Below are 21,118 nucleotides of genomic sequence, written 5' to 3'. Positions count from 1 at the left end.
ATTATACTTAAAATATCATATATCTCGTGTTCTTAATGACAAAATTTCTCAGTACTCTTTTACTATTCACTATAATGGAACCAAAATAGATATACATATCTGCACTACTTATACATGTAAGAAAAATTAACGTAAATAAAAATTGGTATATGAATAAAATTTTTAAAAAAGATAAAAATTAAAAAACTTAAATGATAGAGTCATTAAGAGAAAAGTGTGATAATATATAAGAATATATATATATATATATATATATATATATATATATATATATATATATATATATATTCACAAAGAATTTAAGTTCCATTTTCATTCTCGGAGTTAATTATTGACTGAATGTAACATTATTGTTTATTCAAGTAAAAAATACTTATGATTAATTATTTTATTATTTGGTAACGTGAGATTATTTTTTTGGCTCCGGTGGGGCTAAAAAAATCTACCAATCAAATAAACCCTCCGTAAGATTTTCACTATTTTTACTCTCTCAACTGAACAGTTTTAATATTCTATTATTTTTATCATAAAGGTGCGCATTCACATACTATCCTAGCAACTAGTTAAAAATTTCTACCAACCTTTTTAACGGCTTATCACTTTCAATCTATGGTTTTTTTTATTTCGATCTATAAATTGAATTTTAATATTTTTTTAAATAAATTATTAATATTTTAAAAAATTTATATCACAATTTAAATTATTCAATATAAATTCATATTTTTTTAAACAGAAAAATGACTAATAATATTAATATATATTATAAATTTTAACAATATAAAGCATAAACCTTCTTCTTGTATGACTATTTTTACTTTATAGTTTTAATGAATCTACAACACTACACCATGCAAAAATACTACTCCCTGTAAGATCATAAAGAATAACGAGTTCATCAATTATATATGACATTTATTGAGTAATTGTGATGATAAAGAAAACAAAAGAAATCGTGGATTGGAGCAAAAAGTTATCGACCCAACAAGAACTTGGGAAATATCGTTCACCGAACTGCTAATTGATTATGATGTCATGTGAGACTCCTCGTCAAAGTAAAATAAATGGAAGAAAGTTCCGATTTTTGTTTCCTTGTTTTCTTCTGTGAGAGAAAATGGATATTGACCACGATTCATAGGCCTTCATTCACGAAACAAATATCCTTTTTTCTCTTATTTTATGATTTCTTCGGCCTATACTTTGTGTTTTCTGGTTGTATTTAGGAACCTATATATTTATTATTTATCTATACTTTCATTATTTAAGGTTAAAAATCTAAAGCACAACACATTCACAAGACAAAACAACAGTTAAAACGTATAATCACTTGTGAGTTGCATGAAGTTGATTAACTTTTAGTTGTTGCAATAATAATAATAATAATAATAACAAAAATACAATTGTATAGGAATAGGACGTAATCTCTGTTATGCATTAGCATAATGAGAAAAAGAAAATTCCAACTAATCAACAAAGATTACGTCCTAACAATATGCTTGTATATATTAACTTGTTTTGTAGAGTGATGCTGTGTTCTCGGATGACAGAATTAATTTTGTAAAATGGATTTAAAGTCATGTCATTTATGTTTAGATTTTTTATTATAAAAATAATAATAGTAAAATTCACTGTAAATTTTAAGTAAAAAAAAAAACGATGTAAATTTTTTGATTAAATACAAAAAATTACCTAAAATTACTTTAAGTCATAATCAATTATTTAATGTGAAATCAAACATTAAAAAATTACTAAAAACCTAGTTAACCAATAGATAAAATCTGATGATCAAACCTAAGTCGCAACTCATATGAGGGAAAGACTTAATCAAATGCATTAATTCCTGTTGATTTTCTGAAAAATGCATTATAAGAGAAAAATATAAAACATAAAAAAATTACCTTATTTTTGAAATTTTTATTTTTCTTTAATTGCTCAGCAATAGATACAAATTTTCTTTACATATTTTTTTCCAAAATTATTTAAGAAAAAATGAATAACAAAATTTAATGCATAAAAGATGTTGAAAGTAGTTTAAAAATAAGTATATTTTTTTACTGAAAAAATATGTATATTTAACATGCTAATCTGCGTAAGATGATTTGTAGATAATAATACTAATAGCTACTGACAAGTATAAGATACTAACAAGAGGCATAAAACTATTCCAACACAACCAAAATGAGAGTAACAAATCGAAGATACATCAATTTGAGATTTTTTTTTTTTTTTTTTTTTGCGAATGGATTTGAGATGCTATTTTATCGATTGACAGCAGCAGCAGTAATAATAATAATAATAATAATAATAATAATAATAATAATAATAATAATAATAATAATGATGATAATAATAATAATAATAATATAACTTAACAACTAATGTAGTATTAGTTCCGTTTCTTTTTATAAGAAAAATAAGTTACATTATATTTTATACAAATAACTTATTTTTTTATAAATAGAAAAGGATGTAGTATTAATTAACACCTAATTCTATAACAGACATGAAGTAAATGATGCAAAATTCCAACACAATGAAAGTATATGTTCTATTTTAAAAAATTAAATAAAAATAAAATTTAAAATATTTTAAATAATAAATTTGAAAAATAGATTAAATTAGATTTTATTGTATAAGAGATATTTAAGCTGAAAAAAATGAGGCGTACTAAATTTATTGGGTAAAGAAATTACAAATATTTATATAAAATATGAAATTCAGTATATTAATTAGGTGTAAAGCTAAATTTTTTTAAAAAAAATGTATTTATATTAAAATTATAATAAAAAGGCATTAAAAAAGAAAAGTAACTAATATCTAAAAATTCTAAAGTAGAAAAAATAAGATTAAACCTTATTTTTATACAGTAATTAATATTCTTTTTCTTCTTTTTATAAATTAATTTTTTAAACCTTCATTAAAATATATAGAAACAATAAAATAAGGGTCTAGCGTAAAAAAAAGTCATGAGATGTTTTTCTCATCCATATAAAATAAATATGATACCAAAAAATTTATAAAACTTACATATCTTATTCAACTAATTGAGCTAAATCCCTTACCTTTGGATTAGGAATTTCAAAATTTTAAGGAATTTAAAATGCTTGGAATTTGAGTTGTTTTAATTTTAATTTTCTTCATTTTTCAAATGCTTTGTTTGGATAAATCAATTCAAATTTCTTCAATTTTAAATTATTTGTTTGAATAAGGCAATTCAATTTTCTACATCTGTAAAATTTTAATTTTATATTTTAAATAGATGAAATTTCAATATTGAACTTTATAGAAAACAAACACAATCTAATTTTAAAATATTAATTAAAAATTATTTTTCCATTTTTAATAATTTAAAAATACAAAATATTGATAATTTTATTTAGGGTTGTTTTTCCTGACCACAATTAGTGACGTTTTTCAACCGACATCAACCAAGGCTATTTTTCGGTTGATATCAAATAAGGTTTATTTTGTCAAAGTATGTCGGGAATATTTGTCAGCTGATGTCAGTCAGGACTATTTTTCGGCTAACGTTGGTTGAGTTTATTTTTTTGTCGATGCTGGCTAGGGTTTTTTTACCAATGTCGCATAGGGTTTGTTTGGCCGACACCGACTAAGGCTTTTTTGAACGACATTGACTAAGACTATTTTTGGCCAACATCGGCTTGGGATTTTTTGGTCGATGTCTTCTAGGGATTTTTTAGTCGATAAATAGCCCTTACTAACCAACATCAACCTTAAAAACCCTAGTAGGCGTTGACAAAAAAAAAATTCTATCCAACATTGGCTAAAAAATAGCTTGGTCAATGTCAACTAATAGAACCTACCTGACCTCGGCTGAAAGACATCATTGGTCAACGTTGGCCGAAAAATCCCTAGTCTAAGTTGGCTAAAAAATAGTCATAATCAATGTCGGACAAAAAATCCTAGCCAACATCGACTATAAAATAGTCTTGGTTAATGTTGACTAAAAATAGCTCTGATCGATGTCGACCGAAAAAACTCTAGTGGATATCGACTAAAAGAACCTAGTCGATGTTGACTAAAAATAGTCATGCCTGATGTCGGTCAAAAATACCTAGCTGGTATTAGCAGAAAAAACCATAGCGAACATCAACCAAAAAATTATAACTAATGTGGTTAAGAAATAGTGGCTGATATTTGAAAGGGAGGCGGGAGGCCCAGCTGGACGGTATAAAAAGAAGTGGCAGGATTGCTAATTCCTTATCCCAATCAACACATAATAAAGAGAGCATTACATTACAATAACTCTGTCTCTCTTTTTTAAAATTAGGGAAACAAGGAAGCAAAATGACACAATAGTCCTTCTTCCCTGTTTCCACTTTCCAGGTTTTCTCCTTCTCGTTTGTTGAGCGCTTTTCTCTCCCTCTCCCTCTTCTTCACTCAGTCAGGTACGCTAACAAATCTGCTATTCAATCAATTCCTCTTTCTCTCTGATCTACGTACGTGTCCGCAAACTGCACCTCCACTCTCCACTCATTCCATCTAATCTTCCCTTTTCGCTTCAGAGATCCAACTCCTCATATAATTCAAGACAAAATCCCGCGTTTTCTGCATTTCTAGACGTTCTACCCTACAAGGTTCTCGATTCTTCTTTTTTCTTTTTTTTTTAGACTATTATTATTTTAAAAAAATAAAAATAATAATGAGAGCTGGATGCGTCTGTTCGTTGTGAATTTCGAGGCAATGGGGTTCTGATTTTCGTTACAGATTGCATTGTTTGCTTTCCTCCTCTCCGTTTTTTCTTTGCCTTGTTTTTATTTTTAATTTTGGGGATGTTTTCGGTCTTGCCTTTGTTTCTGCATTTTTTTTTCGGTTTGCGATGTTTTCAGATCTGCGCTGGCTTATACGACGAATTTGTTCTTATTCGTGACTTTCCGCTTGATTGACCTGTTTTACCTCTGGAATCTCACACGTGATCAAATAAGGCTGCTATTTTAGTTGAAGTAGAATCTATACACACTTTGTAGCATTCTTTTTACGATCACTTACACGGGTGGTTTTTAATCAGGCTTTTTTTGTGGGGGTATAAACATTTTCCTCCTCGATTCTTTCCGATAAAAGCTTAATTGGATTATAGGAAGTGGGAAACAATGCGTGGGAGCTCTTTGGTTTGTTTTTCGTAGGTTAAACTTGCAGGTTTAAGTTCTGAATCAGGAGTTCCAAATATAGAGGCTGGGGGCATAAAAAAAGAGAATTCTATGGATCTGTTCTGAAATTGGAGCCACTGTTTCGAGTTGCTATTTTTTTACTAGTATTAATAAGAACAAGTTTGCTTTTTATTTTACATTTTTTCCCGTTTCTTTTGCCAAAAGTATTTATGATCACTCTCTTCTGTTTGTGATATTACTTATAAGTGCTGTGCTGTAATTATTTGTTATTTGGGGTGAAGTATAATTTTTGGGTGAACTTGGAGCATTTTTAGTTAGATTGATTTCTCGATATCATTTAAGGTTTAGGTTGACCCCTTCCACTCGTTTGTGGTTGATTGTTTTTTTTTTTTTTATCTCTTATCATTTACAGTGCTTCTTTGCCTATTTTTTTCATTATCCCCTTTCGTGAAAGGTAGGAGAAGAAAAACAATGACTTGCGTAAATTTTGCATGCAGCTGCCGTAGAAATTCATTATGGTGGCAACAGCTGCAACTTCATCATTTTTCCCTGTTACTTCACCCTCGCCGGACTCTGGTGGAGCAGGCAGCAAACTTGGTGGTGGGCCTGCGAACCTTGGAGGTCTAAAATCCAAATCTGTGTCTTCTGGTGGCTTGAAGGCAAAGGCACAAGCCCCTTTGAAAATTAATGGAACCACAGTTGTTACATCTAAAGAAATCTTGAAGCATGAGGATGATCTACCTTCACCTCCCCCCAGGACTTTTATCAACCAGTTACCTGATTGGAGCATGCTTCTTGCTGCCATTACAACAATTTTCTTGGCAGCTGAAAAGCAGTGGATGATGCTTGATTGGAAGCCAAGGCGACCTGACATGCTTATTGACCCCTTTGGGATAGGAAAAATTGTTCAGGATGGTCTCGTGTTCCGTGAAAACTTTTCTATTAGATCATATGAGATTGGTGCTGATCGAACCGCATCTATAGAAACAGTAATGAACCATTTGCAAGTAAGTTCGTCCTCATACAAGTGAATCTTTATGAGCTTCAGAGATGAGTATGTTTTGACTAGGACAGGGCTGTATATTTAGTTACACTGCATAATTGAATTTCATGTATAGATAATATCATCCTGTTGTTACTTTTCATACTTGATTTATATCAACTATTTGCTTAACAACAGGAAACTGCACTTAATCATGTTAAAAGTGCTGGGCTTCTTGGTGATGGCTTCGGTTCCACGCCAGAAATGTGCAAAAAGAACTTGATATGGGTAGTTACTCGGATGCAGGTTGTGGTGGATCGCTATCCTACATGGTTAGTCATCTAGATTCACCCATTACATGTCATTCGCAATGTGCCCTTGTTAAGCTGCTATTTCTCTGTCTATTTTAGTGATCTTTATGAGGAATGATCACTCCTAAATATATTCATGGTAACTATTGAGACTTAATTATGAGAACCACAATACTTTTGAAATTCGTCTGGGATGAAAATTGATTAGATACACAAGCTTTATACGTGATGAACTATGGGAAGCCTTGTGCAACAGAGCTGTTGATCTATACATGAGATGTAGTATAGTATTAATTACATATTAGATATGATGACTTATCCTTGTTTAATTATTGTAAAAAGAGAAACTGATACTATGTGTTCTTTGCAATTGTTTTCTTACCAGTTATATACCCTCTGTTCTGTTTGAGTACTAGATGTATAAAATATGCAATTATTCTGGCTTCTTGGTGTTGGATTGAAGTTAGATAAGCTATTAGTATTATTATGGTTATTCTGAATCTAATTAGCTGAAATTGTGTGTCTATGTTTGCTTCAGGGGTGACGTAGTTCAAGTAGACACCTGGGCTTCTGGATCAGGGAAGAATGCTATGCGCCGTGATTGGGTTTTACGTGACTGCAAAACTGGTGAAATCTTGACAAGAGCTTCCAGGTAGAAATCATTCTCTGTAATTTTCCTTCCCCTTTCCTTCTGCTTCAAGCAAATTTTAAGATGTGTATCTTAATGTGCACGATGCTGATTGGACACAATTTTAAATCTTTCAAACATTTACAAAAGTTATGGAACCCTTTCTTTTCTCTCTTGAAGATGCAAATTTGTCACGACTGAAGTTTGAGGAAATCATTTGAATTTTGCAATGTTAAAAAAGATAATGAACTACATATTTTGCAGGCAAAAACCTCTAATTGAACAAACTGAACATTGTATCTTAGTTTATTTATCAGACTTTATCATGTGTACTGATGCATCACCTTGGAGCTTGTAATGAATTACATATTAGCATTTTCTGAACTGTATGTTATGGTTTTGGTGATCTACAGTGTTTGGGTCATGATGAATAAGCTGACACGGAGGCTGTCTAAAATTCCAGAAGAAGTCAGACAGGAGATAGGATCTTATTTTGTGGATTCTGATCCAATTCTAGAAGAGGATAACAGAAAACTGACTAAACTTGACGACAACACAGCAGATTATATTCGTACCGGTTTAAGTGTATGTCAACTAGTTTTTTTGTAATTGTTGTCATTAATTTCTTTTCTTAAATTATTTCAGATGTTGCTTTCTAATTAGTTTACATTATGTATCTTCATTCTTCCAGTCTAGGTGGAGTGATCTAGATATCAATCAGCATGTCAACAATGTGAAGTACATTGACTGGATTCTGGAGGTATTTTTCTGTTCTTGTATTCTAATCCACTGCAGTCCTTGTTTTGTTGTTAACCAAAGGACTGTCCTTTGATTGTTTGCAGAGTGCTCCACAGCCAATCTTGGAGAGTCATGAGCTTTCTTCCGTGACTTTAGAGTATAGGAGGGAGTGTGGTAGGGACAGTGTGCTGGATTCCCTGACTGCTGTATCTGGGGCCGACATGGGCAATCTAGCTCACAGTGGACATGTTGAGTGCAAGCATTTGCTTCGACTCGAAAATGGTGCTGAGATTGTGAGGGGCAGGACTGAGTGGAGGCCCAAACCTATGAACAACATTGGTGTTGTGAACCAGGTTCCAGCAGAAAGCACCTAAGATTTTGAAATGGTTAACGGTTGGAGTTGCATCAGTCTCCTTGCTATGTTTAGACTTATTCTGGCCCCTGGGGAGAGTTTTGCTTGTGTCTGTCCAATCAATCTACATATCTTTATATCCTTCTAATTTGTGTTACTTTGGTGGGTAAGGGGGAAAAGCTGCAGTAAACCTCATTCTCTCTTTCTGCTGCTCCATATTTCATTTCATCTCTGATTGCGCTACTGCTAGGCTGTCTTCAATATTTAATTGCTTGATCAAAATAGCTAGGCATGTATATTATTATTCTTTTCTCTTGGCTCAATTAAAGATGCAATTTTCATTGTGAACACAGCATAATTATTATTCTTATTATTTTTGTATAGCCTGTATGCAAGAATGACTTGTCCATCCAATACAACCGTGATTGTATGCTCCAGCGTGTATTTATGCAAGCTTCCCACATGGGAATTATTGTGTGCAAAACATCCCTTCTCCTTCAAGCCTGTTATAATAATACTTATTATCTTAAGTTGATGGGTGAGTCTCCAATGTGTGGGGGCCTGTACATGTGCTGTCCTACGTATTGGGACCCTATAATTGGGCTCACGACTCTTACCTTTTAGAACTTAAAACTTTTATACAAGGTTGAAAATATCTGCTCGTTGAACAATGAAGAATGTGTCCAAGTTCTTGCTTGCTTTGGTTATTTTGAAATGAGACGTGTATTTTTAGAAGATAAACACATGCAGGTTATAATTTTTGTCAGAAAATTTGAGAGGAGGTATTAGTAATTTGATGATTATTCTAAGTTTCTAAATGTTAGTTTCAATTTACATGGAGCCAAATTCGGTCCGGTTGACCGAACTTCATTTTGACTTTTATTAGTAGAGACTAGAGACGAATCGTATTTCTTCTATTCAGTTTTTTTCTTTAAAATGTTATTTTTCCCTTTTATAAGATATACATTTTTTGAACTTTTTGTAACCAAAAAATTATTCAACTTTTAAAAAAGATCAACTAGATTGTTTTGTTTCTGAATCAGGTTAATTTTGGTCTATTTTTTCGCTACTATTCAGTTATTGCAATTAGCAATTTTAAGTAATTTTAGATCTGTTGAATAAACTTATCAGTAAATATTTATAGAAGAAGATCCAAAGCAAAACAAATTAGTTTTTTAAAGTTAAAATTAATTTATGCATTTCAATATTAAGAGGAATTAGATGAGAAGATTTCTATAAAAAATTATGTGTATAAATTAATGTTAACTTGTAATTTTTAAATTTATGTATCTCTTACAAATATTTTATTATTTATTGATAAATTTATCCAATAATCCATATATATCTCTTAGGCCTTAGGGTGATATAATATAACCTTAACGGGTCACTGTATAGTTAATAAAGTTGTTGCAACAAACAATAGCCCACGAAGTAGTTTGTTGTTCCAAAAAATAAAGATATACTTTTAATTTGAAACAGTTACAAAACTTTTTCTTACTAATTATGTGTTTGTAGGTATGTATAAAATTGAATAATAATAATAATAATAATATACTTTTATGAAAACAATAAATATACCAAAAATCAAATGAAGTTATATGTACAAATTTACAAATCACGCCAATAGAATTCCTGTTACAAACAGTCAGCATGATTAGTTTTGTTTCAACAATTTAATTAGAATAAACCGAATGATTTTTTTTTTACATTGTCCTTTTGATAAAAAAAATAAATTGTTTTGTGCGATAAGATAGTTGACTTTTATTATAATTATTTTAAAAATTATATCTAAAGTAATTTTTAATTGGCTGATAATATAATTTTTTTATAATTATAATGTGTAAAATTAAACTTTTGTTTGAAACTGAAATTCATGATTTTAGCAAGAACAATTTTTTTTTTACTAAACTATGGTTTTGAGCTTCTGAAAACTATTCTCGCTGTACTATATTTTGTAATCACCTCTTACAGAACTATTCTCGCTGTTAAAGGTTCCAAAGAGGGTTAGTTTTAAAAACTATTTACTAATGGGGTCTGTTTTCAAACTTTTAACACGGGTCTGTTTCTGCACACGTTGGTGCCGCGCCACTGAAGATGGCGAGTTTTGTTTTTTCGCGGTTCCGCTAATACAGTTGGCGGGATATCTTTTTTTTATCCGCAGTCCCGCTAATGCAGTTGGCGGGATGTCTTCTTTTTTTTTCCTGCAGTTCCGCTAATGCAGTTGGCGGGATGTCTTTTTTTTTTTTCGTTATTAGTTTAAGGTGAAAGCAATTCATTTTCACATGTTATGCATTAAAAGTTTAACTATTTAGGTAAGATAAAAATAAACATAATATAAAATATAGTTGTGTTTCTGTAAAATTATTTGTTAAATAAAATTATTATTTAAAATATAAAATTAGAAAACCTCGTACAAGGAAAAAAAATTATGAAAAAGTCAATGAATTTTTTAATGACAAATTATTAGTATACTAGTATTTATCTTATAATTTAAAAAGTTAAGAATTGTTTATATGTTAAGGTTTGGTTATAATTTAAAAATTATAATTTATCTCTTATATTACACTAACATATAAATAATTTTTTAATTATAATTTTTAAATTATAACCAAACCTTAATATATAAATAATTCTTAACTTTTTAAATTATAAAATAAATACTAATATACTAATAATTTGTCATTAAAAAATTCATTGACTTTTTTATAATTTTTTTCCTTGTATGAGGTTTTCTAATTTTATATTTTAAATAATAATTTTATTTAACAAATAATTTTACAGAAACACGACTATATTCTATATTATGTTTGTTTTTATCTTACCTAAATAGTTGAACTTTTAATGCATAACATCTGAAACTGAATTGTTTTCACCTTTGTATAGTTAAACTAATAACGAAAAAAAAAAAAGACATCCCAGCAATTGCATCATCCCACCAACTGCATTAGCGGGACTACTAAAAAAAAAAGATATCTTGCCAACTGTATTAGTGGAACCGTGAAAAAAAACATGCATCTTCAGTGGCGGCACCAACGTGGACAGCTATGTCGCCAGTTCTTCTGCCGGCATCCATGCAGAAACAGACCCCCTGTTAAAAGTTTGAAAACAGACCCCATTAATAAATAATTTTTAAAACTAACCCTCTACAATAAATTTGTCTTCCGAAGAGATAAACTCATATCCTGAATTAAATAAATAAAATTGTGCCTGATATTTTTGTTTGAGAGTGAACAGAGCACTGAATTTTAGAGCCTGCGCAAGGACATGCCTCACTCAACCTTGATTCAGGCTTCAGTCAAAGGAAGGGAAAATAAAAAAAGAAAAAGTAAATCACCCGTGTGTGTGTTTGATACTGTTATCGCCAGATGAGATGAGATGTGTGATTTGAAAAAAAGTTATCATGCAATGGCGGCAGACACGTACCAGGTTTAAAACTCTACGTGGCTTTTCATTCACCGCAAATAATATTCAGTTCAATATAATATACCAAGTTAAATTATTTATTTAACATTTGCTAAAATAATAAAAGTGGGATTTGAAGTTGATGGACGATGCAGCTCAGAGACATTACTTATTTTCATGTCAGTGCCAATCTCCATCCTTTCAAGCCTTGAACTTTGCGATTCTCCTGTGTATCCTAATCCGGCTTCTAATAGTTACCATTATTTTCACTTTTTTTTATATATGAAGATTCTTTTTATTAGTATGAATGTAGGAGTATATAGTATGAAAATATTAGTACATTTTATTAAATATTTAAAAAGTATGCATTTGTTTCGAATTGAACGTGAGTCGAAGTGATGAACCACTTTACTCGTTATAACTGTTGATTAAAACCAATCACAACTCAATCTAAGTGCACAACCACCTCAATGCCTTAGGTGTAAGGAAACTTACCTCAATTTAAAGTAAACAAATAGCATTTTACTTCAAAATAGATGGAAACTAATAACTATTCTTTCACATCCTTAGGTCACCTGTCAAGCAGACAAGCCTATCTTAGACAATACATGCATATGTGCACCAATGATCTAGTTCTTTTTATAGGCACCCATTACCCATTCATCTCCATCATAACTCAGCCACGCACGCTACAAAGAAGAACCCCTGTCAATCTATCCTAGGCCTTGGTCAAAGTCAAACTTGAGTCTTAGTGAGAAGTAACCTTGGATACTTCAAACATAACATGGGTGTTGTATATGGGAATTTAATTCAACATGGTCAAAATACTATATGTCAAGCTACACGATCATATCCTTGAGGTAACCTTTGAGGGTAACATGGAAGAAGTGCATTCTCCCTACTACTCACACATTGACCCAAACCCCACCTCAGCTCCAAGCCTCCAATTCTTGGCGCTACAACAAACTTATGAAGGCATAACTGAAAATGGTCTTACCTTAATTAGTCAATTAGGAATGATAATTCTACCTAAACCCTATCTAAATCATTGTTGACTTGACCATTAGAATCTTTTGTTGTAAATATTCAACTTATCCCCATCGTAGTGAAAGAGGGGATTATCACCAATCCACTTTGAATATTGGTCAAAATCAAACCTTTAGGGTAAACAACTATAAACATATTATTCTTAAAAAAATCGAATAGCAATTTAATTAAAATACACTAATAATTCAAATATTTTTTTTAGATTATCTCCAAATATAAATTATCATATATAATAAGATTATTGAATTTTACAATAATTAGTTTAAAAGACAAGTAGTTTTTAATTAATTCACAATGTAAATATTTTTTGTACTAATAATGTATAAAAATTAGATTTAATGAATAATAACTGAACATATTTTTATAAATTTTCCTAAGAACTCTATTCCTAAAAATCTTTTTGGCAGTAAAATATTTATTTATGAAAAACTCCCTATATCATAAGTTAATTAAGAGAAAAAACCTAAAAGTTTTTAATATACATAACAATGCATTTATATATAAAAAAATTATCTAAAATTCATCATTAATATTCGAGAAATAAACATTCAAAATATGGTATAATTAGCTCTCAATATTTTTTTATACATACAACTCAGACTCAAAATTACATGTTAATATACTAAATATTTTTTCTAACAAAAACTTTATACTCCTTTTATTTTTTTTTATCAAATATTGATGAATGTACATTAAAAATATTATATGAAATATTTTATCAATTTAAATTTGAAATAAATAATTGTTCCATTTTATTTTATATTTCAAATTTGGTATAAAATAAAATTATTTTTAATTCATCATAAAAATAATTAAATAATATAACAATTTTCTTACATCATATTTCATTTCATTTCGCTCTGTATTAAATATTCAAGTATGGCTTAAATTTCTTAATTTACCTAGCTATTGTAACTTCATTACATATGCATCTGTCCTTCACTTTGTCTTATTCATTGAACGGTGAAATTTCTCTTATTTCAATAAGCTAGTTCGTGATTAAAACCATAGCTTTAGCCGTGAAAAGAAGGAATATATGTCATGATCATATTGGGTTAGATGGAGTCACATATTAACGATCTTTTGGAGGAGAAAAAAAGAACAAAGTCATCTTCACAATCAACCAGTTCAAGGGCAAGATATAACATTAATTATTTACATCCACGAAAACAACAGTTGGAACTGTCATTTCGATCTCATGAAAATGGGTAGATATTTTCAATTGGGATAAGGGGACTTCAATTTCACAAGCAATATATATTCGTGTTTAAACATTTATTATAATTAATATTTGGACATCAAATGCATTAGCATAATAACATCGATCATATAAGTACCATGACATGCATATATCATTGTTTGATTACATTTAACGATATATATAATACAAACTTTACGGTTTGTGGAAGATGATGAACACTCTAGTGGGTGTAACCAGCATGGCAACATTTATCCTCGTAAAACTCTAGTCATGGATGGATCTGAAATTGAATTTTGTTTCCAATCTGAACGTCGGTGCTTTGAATTGGAATCTATTTATTCACTTGATCCTCGTGGACGATACACGGTTTCATTAGTTTACTCAGCTATCATTAGTAATGTCTGGCATTTCTCCATCTACGTACCCGTGCTATGCTTATAAGGAACCAATGTTACAAAAATATCAGCTTTCTCCTTACATTCTTACCCTAACACTTTTAAAATTATTATAAACTATATAAAGTTTTAATTATTTTTAAATTAATTAATAGTTCATCCCATTGCTTTATTTTAATGTGTCGTATGGTAAGTTTGTTGGAGAGGTTTAAATGGTTGTAATTGGTTTTGATAATCGCGAAAAAAATTTCAATCGGAAATTCGGAATTGTGACATATAAGATTCAACAATGGAAAATGAAGGTGATATTATAATCACAAGAAATGATTCAATTAATAAATAATATTCTAGAGTTAGTCAGTGTACGTAGGTTTTTTCTTGAAGATTAGTGTATGTATGTTTTATTTAATATATAATAAAAGGGATTGTTTATTGTATGCCCGTAAATGGATGCTGTATGTAAAAGTACTAAATACACTTAATTGAATATTTTAAATTACCTAAAAATATTAAATCGTATCTTTTTTATCTTTAATACAATAATATTATCTTTTAAGTATTTGTTCTTATTTTTAACATGTGTATGTAAAATCAAATAATGAAATATAAGAAAGAATCATATAAAAGATATACAATTTTGTATTAGCTTTTCAATAAAAGAAATACTAACAAGTATTTTGGCCTTTTTTTTAACATTATAGAGTGTAATAATCATGTATTTTTCATCTAAAATTTATCATTCAATCACAAATTATTATTTATATGACTTTTAAGTAATTATTATAAAAATTAACAAATTTATGATACATGATGAAATATTTTATACTTGGACTCAATAAGTCTTCTTATTTAATAATGACAGAGTAGACTATTGAGAATCCAAAGAATCTAATATAATAGAGAAAATATAAGATATAATCATATATTTTTCTATTTACATTATCTTACCATTAAAATTGAAATTTTATTATCCGATTATAATCTAAAATATATTACAATACTCACTAACTTAAGCTTGAGAATGTCTTTGCATGTATATTTCTAACACCTTTCATGGAAAAACACACGAAGGAATAACACTATGAAAAGATTTTGCAAGATTTGATAAAAACAATTTTAATTGAATGATTATTTAAAATTTTATAATGTGAGCATATATGATTTTTTTCTCTTATTTTTAGTATTAAATAAATTATATTCAAGTTATTTTATTGTTAGAAACTATATTTAAGTTTTACTACATATAGTGAGATGAACATGATTACAACTTACTTAAATTTTGATTTTGAAGCATAATAAGAACGAGTAGACCTGTTTGGTTACCAACTACATGATTGGTTCAAATCCTCTACGTTGATCATATATCATACTCATCTTTTTGGACGTCGATCTTTAAAATAACAGTCACCTAGTAATTAATTTCTGAAATTATGCAACTACCGCTATCAATCATTATAGACACATAAATACGTTTGAAAAATACTTTCGTAATGTGTACCCTTGATTCTCTGGATAGACATGATAAAACGATGATGAAGAATTACCTAATATATTATTGTCTACTTCTTATAAATACTTCATAACAGACCTAATATATTATTGTCTACTTCTTTATAAATACTTCATAACGACCTTTCACATTTACACATGATTTCCGTACATAATATAGTTATTTAGCTTAAACTTGAATGTTAGAATTTCTACAAATAGATTCTCTTTAACGAGTGAAAGATTCTCTTAAGACAAACTATAGAAAAATTCATTAACAGTCCATTTTGAATAAATTTCATTTAATAAAAATTATATTTTAAAGTGTTTTTTTTTTAAAATGCTCTTAATAATATTTACTTTATAAAATACTAATATTGAGCGATTTAATCATGTTAAATCGTGTGCTAAATATATTCTTAAAAGTCTTGATAATTATGTCGTGACATAGTTAATGTATGCATTACTTTCAAGGCATAATAAAAGAGATAATCAATTTATAAAAGAAAACACACATGAAAATTATAAATATTTATAATGTAAGTAATTTATTTTTATGTCTTGTCTCTCCTCTTGAAATGATGATAATGGTTGCCGTATTAAACTTTTTACCCTCCTCTCTTTTGTTTTTCTCTGTGTTTGCGGTGATTCTGTCCCTTACTTTTGGTGATTCTCTATTTTGTTTTCATCCACCCCACATACACTCATTATTCATTCATTCATCTTGATCGATATTCCCCTCTCTGCCTCTCTGTCACTCTCAACTCCAAAAATCTAGCCTCGAAATCGGGCATCCAAAATCTCCCATTTCACTTTACGTAATCCCAGCCTATGTTAGGACTATCCCCTATGCACCTTTTTGTCCGAACCAAAACAAGTAATAAAAATACCATTAAATAAACCCGAAAACCGACTATAAACTATAAACTATTTCATAAACAAATACATTTTAATAAAATAAAGTTCAATAGAATATTTTTATTTAACAAGTATTCAATTAAGTATCTAGGCGGTCATATATGATATACGTTTCTATAAAGTTTTTTCTCTTTAGGCCAACCGAAGTTTGGAATTAGAAAAATTAGATTTCTTTCATAATAATGTACATAAAGTTTTTTTTTTTTTATATATATATATAAATTCAGTTCACTGTGTAGCATGGTACATTGGTACAGTAAAATCAAGATTAAGATGGAGTTTAAGTTGGGTTGGGTGGTGATTGGAGCGTTGTTGGTACCTGCGGTTGTGTTGCGAGTTACAAGTTACAACATTTAACTTAACAAAACATGTGGCGTCGTTATTTCTCTTGAATCGAGGAAAGTAGAAGTAGAAGGCAGGAGGGAGCAATTTCTGAGCACAGTGCCATTCATGGAGGGATCCATCTTGATGCGTCAAAATGCTCCCTCTCCATCCATTTTCCAAATCTAGCATTCTTCTTTGGATCAAAATCAAACACCATTTTTCTCTCTTCACTCTTCACTCTCACCTCTGTCCCTATTCTTCTTTTTTTCTCTCTCTTCCCATTTCTTTCACCTATGTGACTTGCTCCATCTTTATGCAAACCGTTAAAGTTAAACTTGTTCTCTGACTACTTCTCTTCTCTCTCCCTCTCTTTCTCTTGAGTGGGTTTGCTTCTGTCTCACAGAAAAATTATCAGGTTGGTCTTTTCTGCCTCTCTCTCTCTCTCAAAAGCTGTTCTTAAATATACTAATTTTGGTGGGGTTTCTGTTTTGAACTCACCTTGGAGTTTAACTGAATTGTTAAGTACTGAAGTATTGATTTTTTTTTTCTTTCTTGTACTGGTAATGATCTTGTCAGGTACAAGGTCTTTATTGGTTCCTCAAGTGGTTGTGATTCTCATATCTCTTCTTCTATTTTCAGACCCAGATCTCCGTTTTACCCACCCACTATTGCTGCTTCTGTAAAGTCTTTAATTTTGGTATTGATCGTAGCCTTGTCAATTTCTTGCTTTAAAAGGGTCATTTACATTTTTCTTTATTTTTTTTTTTTGTATTTTGTCTTTCCCCTTTTCTCTTGTTGTTTGATTCCAAAATTTGTTAAGATGAACTTGTTCTAGCTTCTTGTTGTTCTGCTAGTGCTTCAGGGAATGGCTAGTTTTGTATTCTACAACAGCTTTGGGTGTTTAATTGTTGTTATTAGTTGAAAAATTACTGAGATTCATCTTAATGTGCTGAATTCTATAATATCTCTTGGCACAAATTCATAAACAATTGTTAGATCTGGCTTGAATATACTGCTAACTGCTCTTGGAAGATACCAAATACCATGTTTCACAAACGTATGTCTTGACTCTTGACTATCCTCAATTCCTTTGCCACATCCCCTTCTCCAACGAGTAGTGTTTCTCTCTTGATCTTCTCTCTCTCTGTGCTTATATCCCATTTATTTGCATCACTCTTCGGATTATCAACCTTCTCGGGCATATTCATTGTTAGTCTTCATCCCTGGTCTAATATTCTTTCTTGCACAGGATTTGGTCATTGTTTTTTAGTTCTTACCTTTTGATGCTCTAGTATAGTCTCTAAGTTGGTCTTAGTTACACTTTGTAAGTCTCGTACAAATGCCTTGTTTTCCATTTTTGCTATGTTGTTAAATGATTACTTAACTTGAGAGCTGATTTTGTGGTTACATGGCAAAACAATTTAAATAATTTTATGTTTTCCATTTTTGCTATGTTGTTGAATGATTACATTAACTGGAACTGAATTTATGGTTACATGGCAAATCAACTTAAATGAATTCCTAGGCTTTGAGCTTGTATTTGAGTGGTAATTTGCTTGCAGCCTTTCAGGTGTTCTTGGCTAGATTGCCACCATGATAAAGCAAATTCTTAGCAAATTGCCAAAGAAGGTGCCAAAATCTGACTCATCAGATTCTGCAAGGAGTGATTCTAGCAATACCACTACTTTTGGGAATGTTTTTCAGTGTACAAATGTTGGAAGTACCATTTCAAGCAAATTAAATGTTGTGAAGCGGGTATCATCCGTTGTTTTCCCAGCAAGCATGAGTGCTGGAGTGGAAGCAGTTGACCCTTGTCTGTCCTTCAAAGATGTTTCAAATACACAGAAGCAAAGCCTGTTCATTAGTAAGTTGAATCTTTGCTGCAAAGTTTATGACATGAGTGATCCTGATAAGAACACCACAGAGCAAGATCTCAAACGAAAAACGTTGTTGGAGCTTGTTGATTATGTTTCTTCTGGATCTGTTAAGTTCACAGAACCAGCAATCGCCGCATTGTGTAAAATGTGTGCAACTAATTTGTTCAGGGCTTTCCCACCAAAGTTTCGAACAAGTACTACTGGTGGGGAAACAGAAGATGAAGAACCTATATTTGATCCTGCCTGGTCTCACCTACAAGTTGTTTATGATCTACTCCTTCAGTTCATCAATTATAACTCTCTTGATGTGAAGTTGGCAAAAGCACATATAGATCATGCTTTTATTCTAAGATTACTTGACCTTTTTGATTCAGAGGACCCTAGAGAAAGAGATTGCTTGAAAACAATTCTGCACAGAGTCTATGGGAAATTCATGATTCATAGGCCTTTCATACGGAAATCTGTTAGCAACATCATCTACCGGTTTGTTTTCGAGACCGAGCGACATAATGGAATCGCGGAGCTGTTGGAGATTTTTGGGAGTGTCATTAGCGGGTTTGCCTTGCCATTGAAGGAAGAGCACAAGATATTTTTGTTGAGGGCTTTGGTTCCTTTGCACAAACCTAAATCTGTTGGCATTTATCATCAGCAGTTAACATATTGTGTTGTACAGTTCATAGACAAGGACCAAAGACTGGCTAGCTCAGTGATAAAGGGACTATTGAAGTACTGGCCAGTGACAAATAGCCAAAAGGAGCTCATGTTCATCAGTGAGTTGGAAGAGATTTTGGAAATGACTAGCATGGCTGAGTTTCAGAAGATCATGGTCCCACTGTTCCGACGAATGGCTTTCTGCCTCAATAGTTCTCATTATCAGGTAGTTTCTTGATTACCAATTAATCTTTTTTTGGTTTGTGCTGAACAAATAGATGAAATGGTTTTATAATGTAATTAATTGTGGCATTTTTTGACAAGACTCGGTTGAATCATGTGTTGCAATAATATGGTTATGTTGGTATGAGTGAGAGCTGCATATATTGATGTGGTTTATTATTCAGGTGGCTGAAAGAGCACATTTGCTATGGAACAATGAGCACATTCTGAATCTGATAACGCAAAACAGACAGGTGATTCTGCCTCTAGTGTTCTCAGCAATTGTACATAATGGTCAAAGTCATTGGAACCAAGCAGTGCTGAACCTGACTCAGAACATAAGGAAGATGCTGTCTCAGATGGACGAGGAGCTGGTAGCTGCATGCCAACGCAGGATTGAGGAGGAAGATTCAAGTGCAAGTTCTGCAGCTGAGAGGAGAAGAGTAACATGGGAAAGGCTAGAAGCTGCTGCTGCTAATTGTGTCCCAGTTCAATCTACTACTTCTGTAGGTGGAGCTGGAGATGTTTTAGTCCCAGTAAAATCTGCTACATGCTCAGTGGCATGCTAAGCTAATTAATTGGTTTGAGTAATGATGTAAGGTTAAGGTGGTTCTAATTACTGTTACTATTACACAATAGTGGTGTGGTTATTGAGTTTTTATTTGTATACAAATACTAGCCTCAAAAAGAAAATGAAATTGTGGTGACTTGAGGGGTCTTTGTTTGACAAAGAAAGTGTTTTCAAAGTGGTGGTGAGTAGGTGATAGTGTTATTTAATTTATTTTTGGTTTGAAGGAGCAGATGCAGAGAGCAGGTGTGGGGGTGTGTGTGTCGGTGGCTTATTCGTGCGTGCAATTATTTGCAGTGTCAGCACCGTAACCCTGACACTTTATTCAGTTTTTTCTTACCTTCTAGACCCCACTCTAGTCCCTTCCCCTGCAACTATGCGGTGTCTTTGCTACTTTCCCACACTCATTGCCCATATGCTATTATCTTCTCTCCCTATGTTCATTCCTTGTCTATTTTTACCTCCTTCAACAGGTTTTCAGGCTAGAGTTATCTAACTAAGTGGGTGTTTGTTTTCAAGTTAAAATTTAGTCTGAGTCTTTAAATTGATTATGAAGTATTCAAAGACACACTAACTTAACTTACTCCAAGAAAAACATAGGATTAATTCCTTAATACTTATAATCAATCATCTTAAAGTACATAAATAAATTGCATCAATCAGGTATCATGATATTGTTTAACCTTTTATTGGTATCCTGTAGTTAATATATATTTTTTTTTTTACATTTTAAAAGGTTTTATACATTGAAATTAGTTTATAAAAATGTTAATTTTTTTTAAAAGTATACAAAATTTTATTAATTTTATTGGTTTCACGAGAGTTATCAATTTAGTAGTGAAATTGATCAAATTCAATATCTATAAAAATTATTAAACAAAGTTATAA

General features: G+C 30.9%; 2 protein-coding genes across 9 annotated transcripts; both read left to right on the top strand.

Moving 5' to 3' along the window:
* Positions 1 to 4,223: 4,223 nt before the first annotated feature.
* LOC114393555 (palmitoyl-acyl carrier protein thioesterase, chloroplastic-like) lies at positions 4,224 to 8,621 on the top strand. 3 transcript variants are annotated; one of them, XM_028354911.1, is made up of 8 exons: positions 4,224 to 4,406; positions 4,524 to 4,595; positions 5,624 to 6,133; positions 6,307 to 6,440; positions 6,958 to 7,071; positions 7,461 to 7,632; positions 7,739 to 7,807; positions 7,890 to 8,621. In XM_028354911.1, the coding sequence occupies exons 3-8, from the start codon at positions 5,642 to 5,644 to the stop codon at positions 8,157 to 8,159; spliced, it is 1,251 nt and encodes a 416-aa protein (XP_028210712.1). In that variant the 5' UTR covers positions 4,224 to 4,406; positions 4,524 to 4,595; positions 5,624 to 5,641; the 3' UTR covers positions 8,160 to 8,621. The 3 variants fall into 3 exon arrangements, with proteins under 3 accessions (XP_028210712.1, XP_028210714.1, XP_028210713.1); XM_028354913.1 differs by lacking the exon at positions 4,524 to 4,595; XM_028354912.1 differs by having other exon boundaries at positions 4,224 to 4,595.
* Positions 8,622 to 16,869: 8,248 nt separating this feature from the next.
* On the top strand, positions 16,870 to 20,456 carry LOC114393398 (serine/threonine protein phosphatase 2A 57 kDa regulatory subunit B' kappa isoform-like). 6 transcript variants are annotated; one of them, XM_028354733.1, is made up of 4 exons: positions 16,871 to 17,327; positions 17,552 to 17,609; positions 18,475 to 19,666; positions 19,848 to 20,421. In XM_028354733.1, exons 3-4 carry the CDS (start codon positions 18,506 to 18,508, stop codon positions 20,229 to 20,231), a joined length of 1,545 nt encoding a protein of 514 aa, XP_028210534.1. In that variant the 5' UTR covers positions 16,871 to 17,327; positions 17,552 to 17,609; positions 18,475 to 18,505; the 3' UTR covers positions 20,232 to 20,421. The 6 variants fall into 6 exon arrangements, with proteins under 6 accessions (XP_028210538.1, XP_028210534.1, XP_028210535.1 ...); XM_028354734.1 differs by having other exon boundaries at positions 17,489 to 17,609; XM_028354737.1 differs by lacking the exon at positions 17,552 to 17,609 and having other exon boundaries at positions 16,870 to 17,327; positions 18,483 to 19,666.
* The last annotated feature ends 662 nt before the right edge of the window (positions 20,457 to 21,118 follow it).

This window comes from Glycine soja, chromosome 17 (assembly GCF_004193775.1).
Source record: "Glycine soja cultivar W05 chromosome 17, ASM419377v2, whole genome shotgun sequence".
NCBI lineage: Eukaryota > Viridiplantae > Streptophyta > Magnoliopsida > Fabales > Fabaceae > Glycine > Glycine soja.
This window is presented reverse-complemented; position numbering and strand designations above follow the sequence as displayed.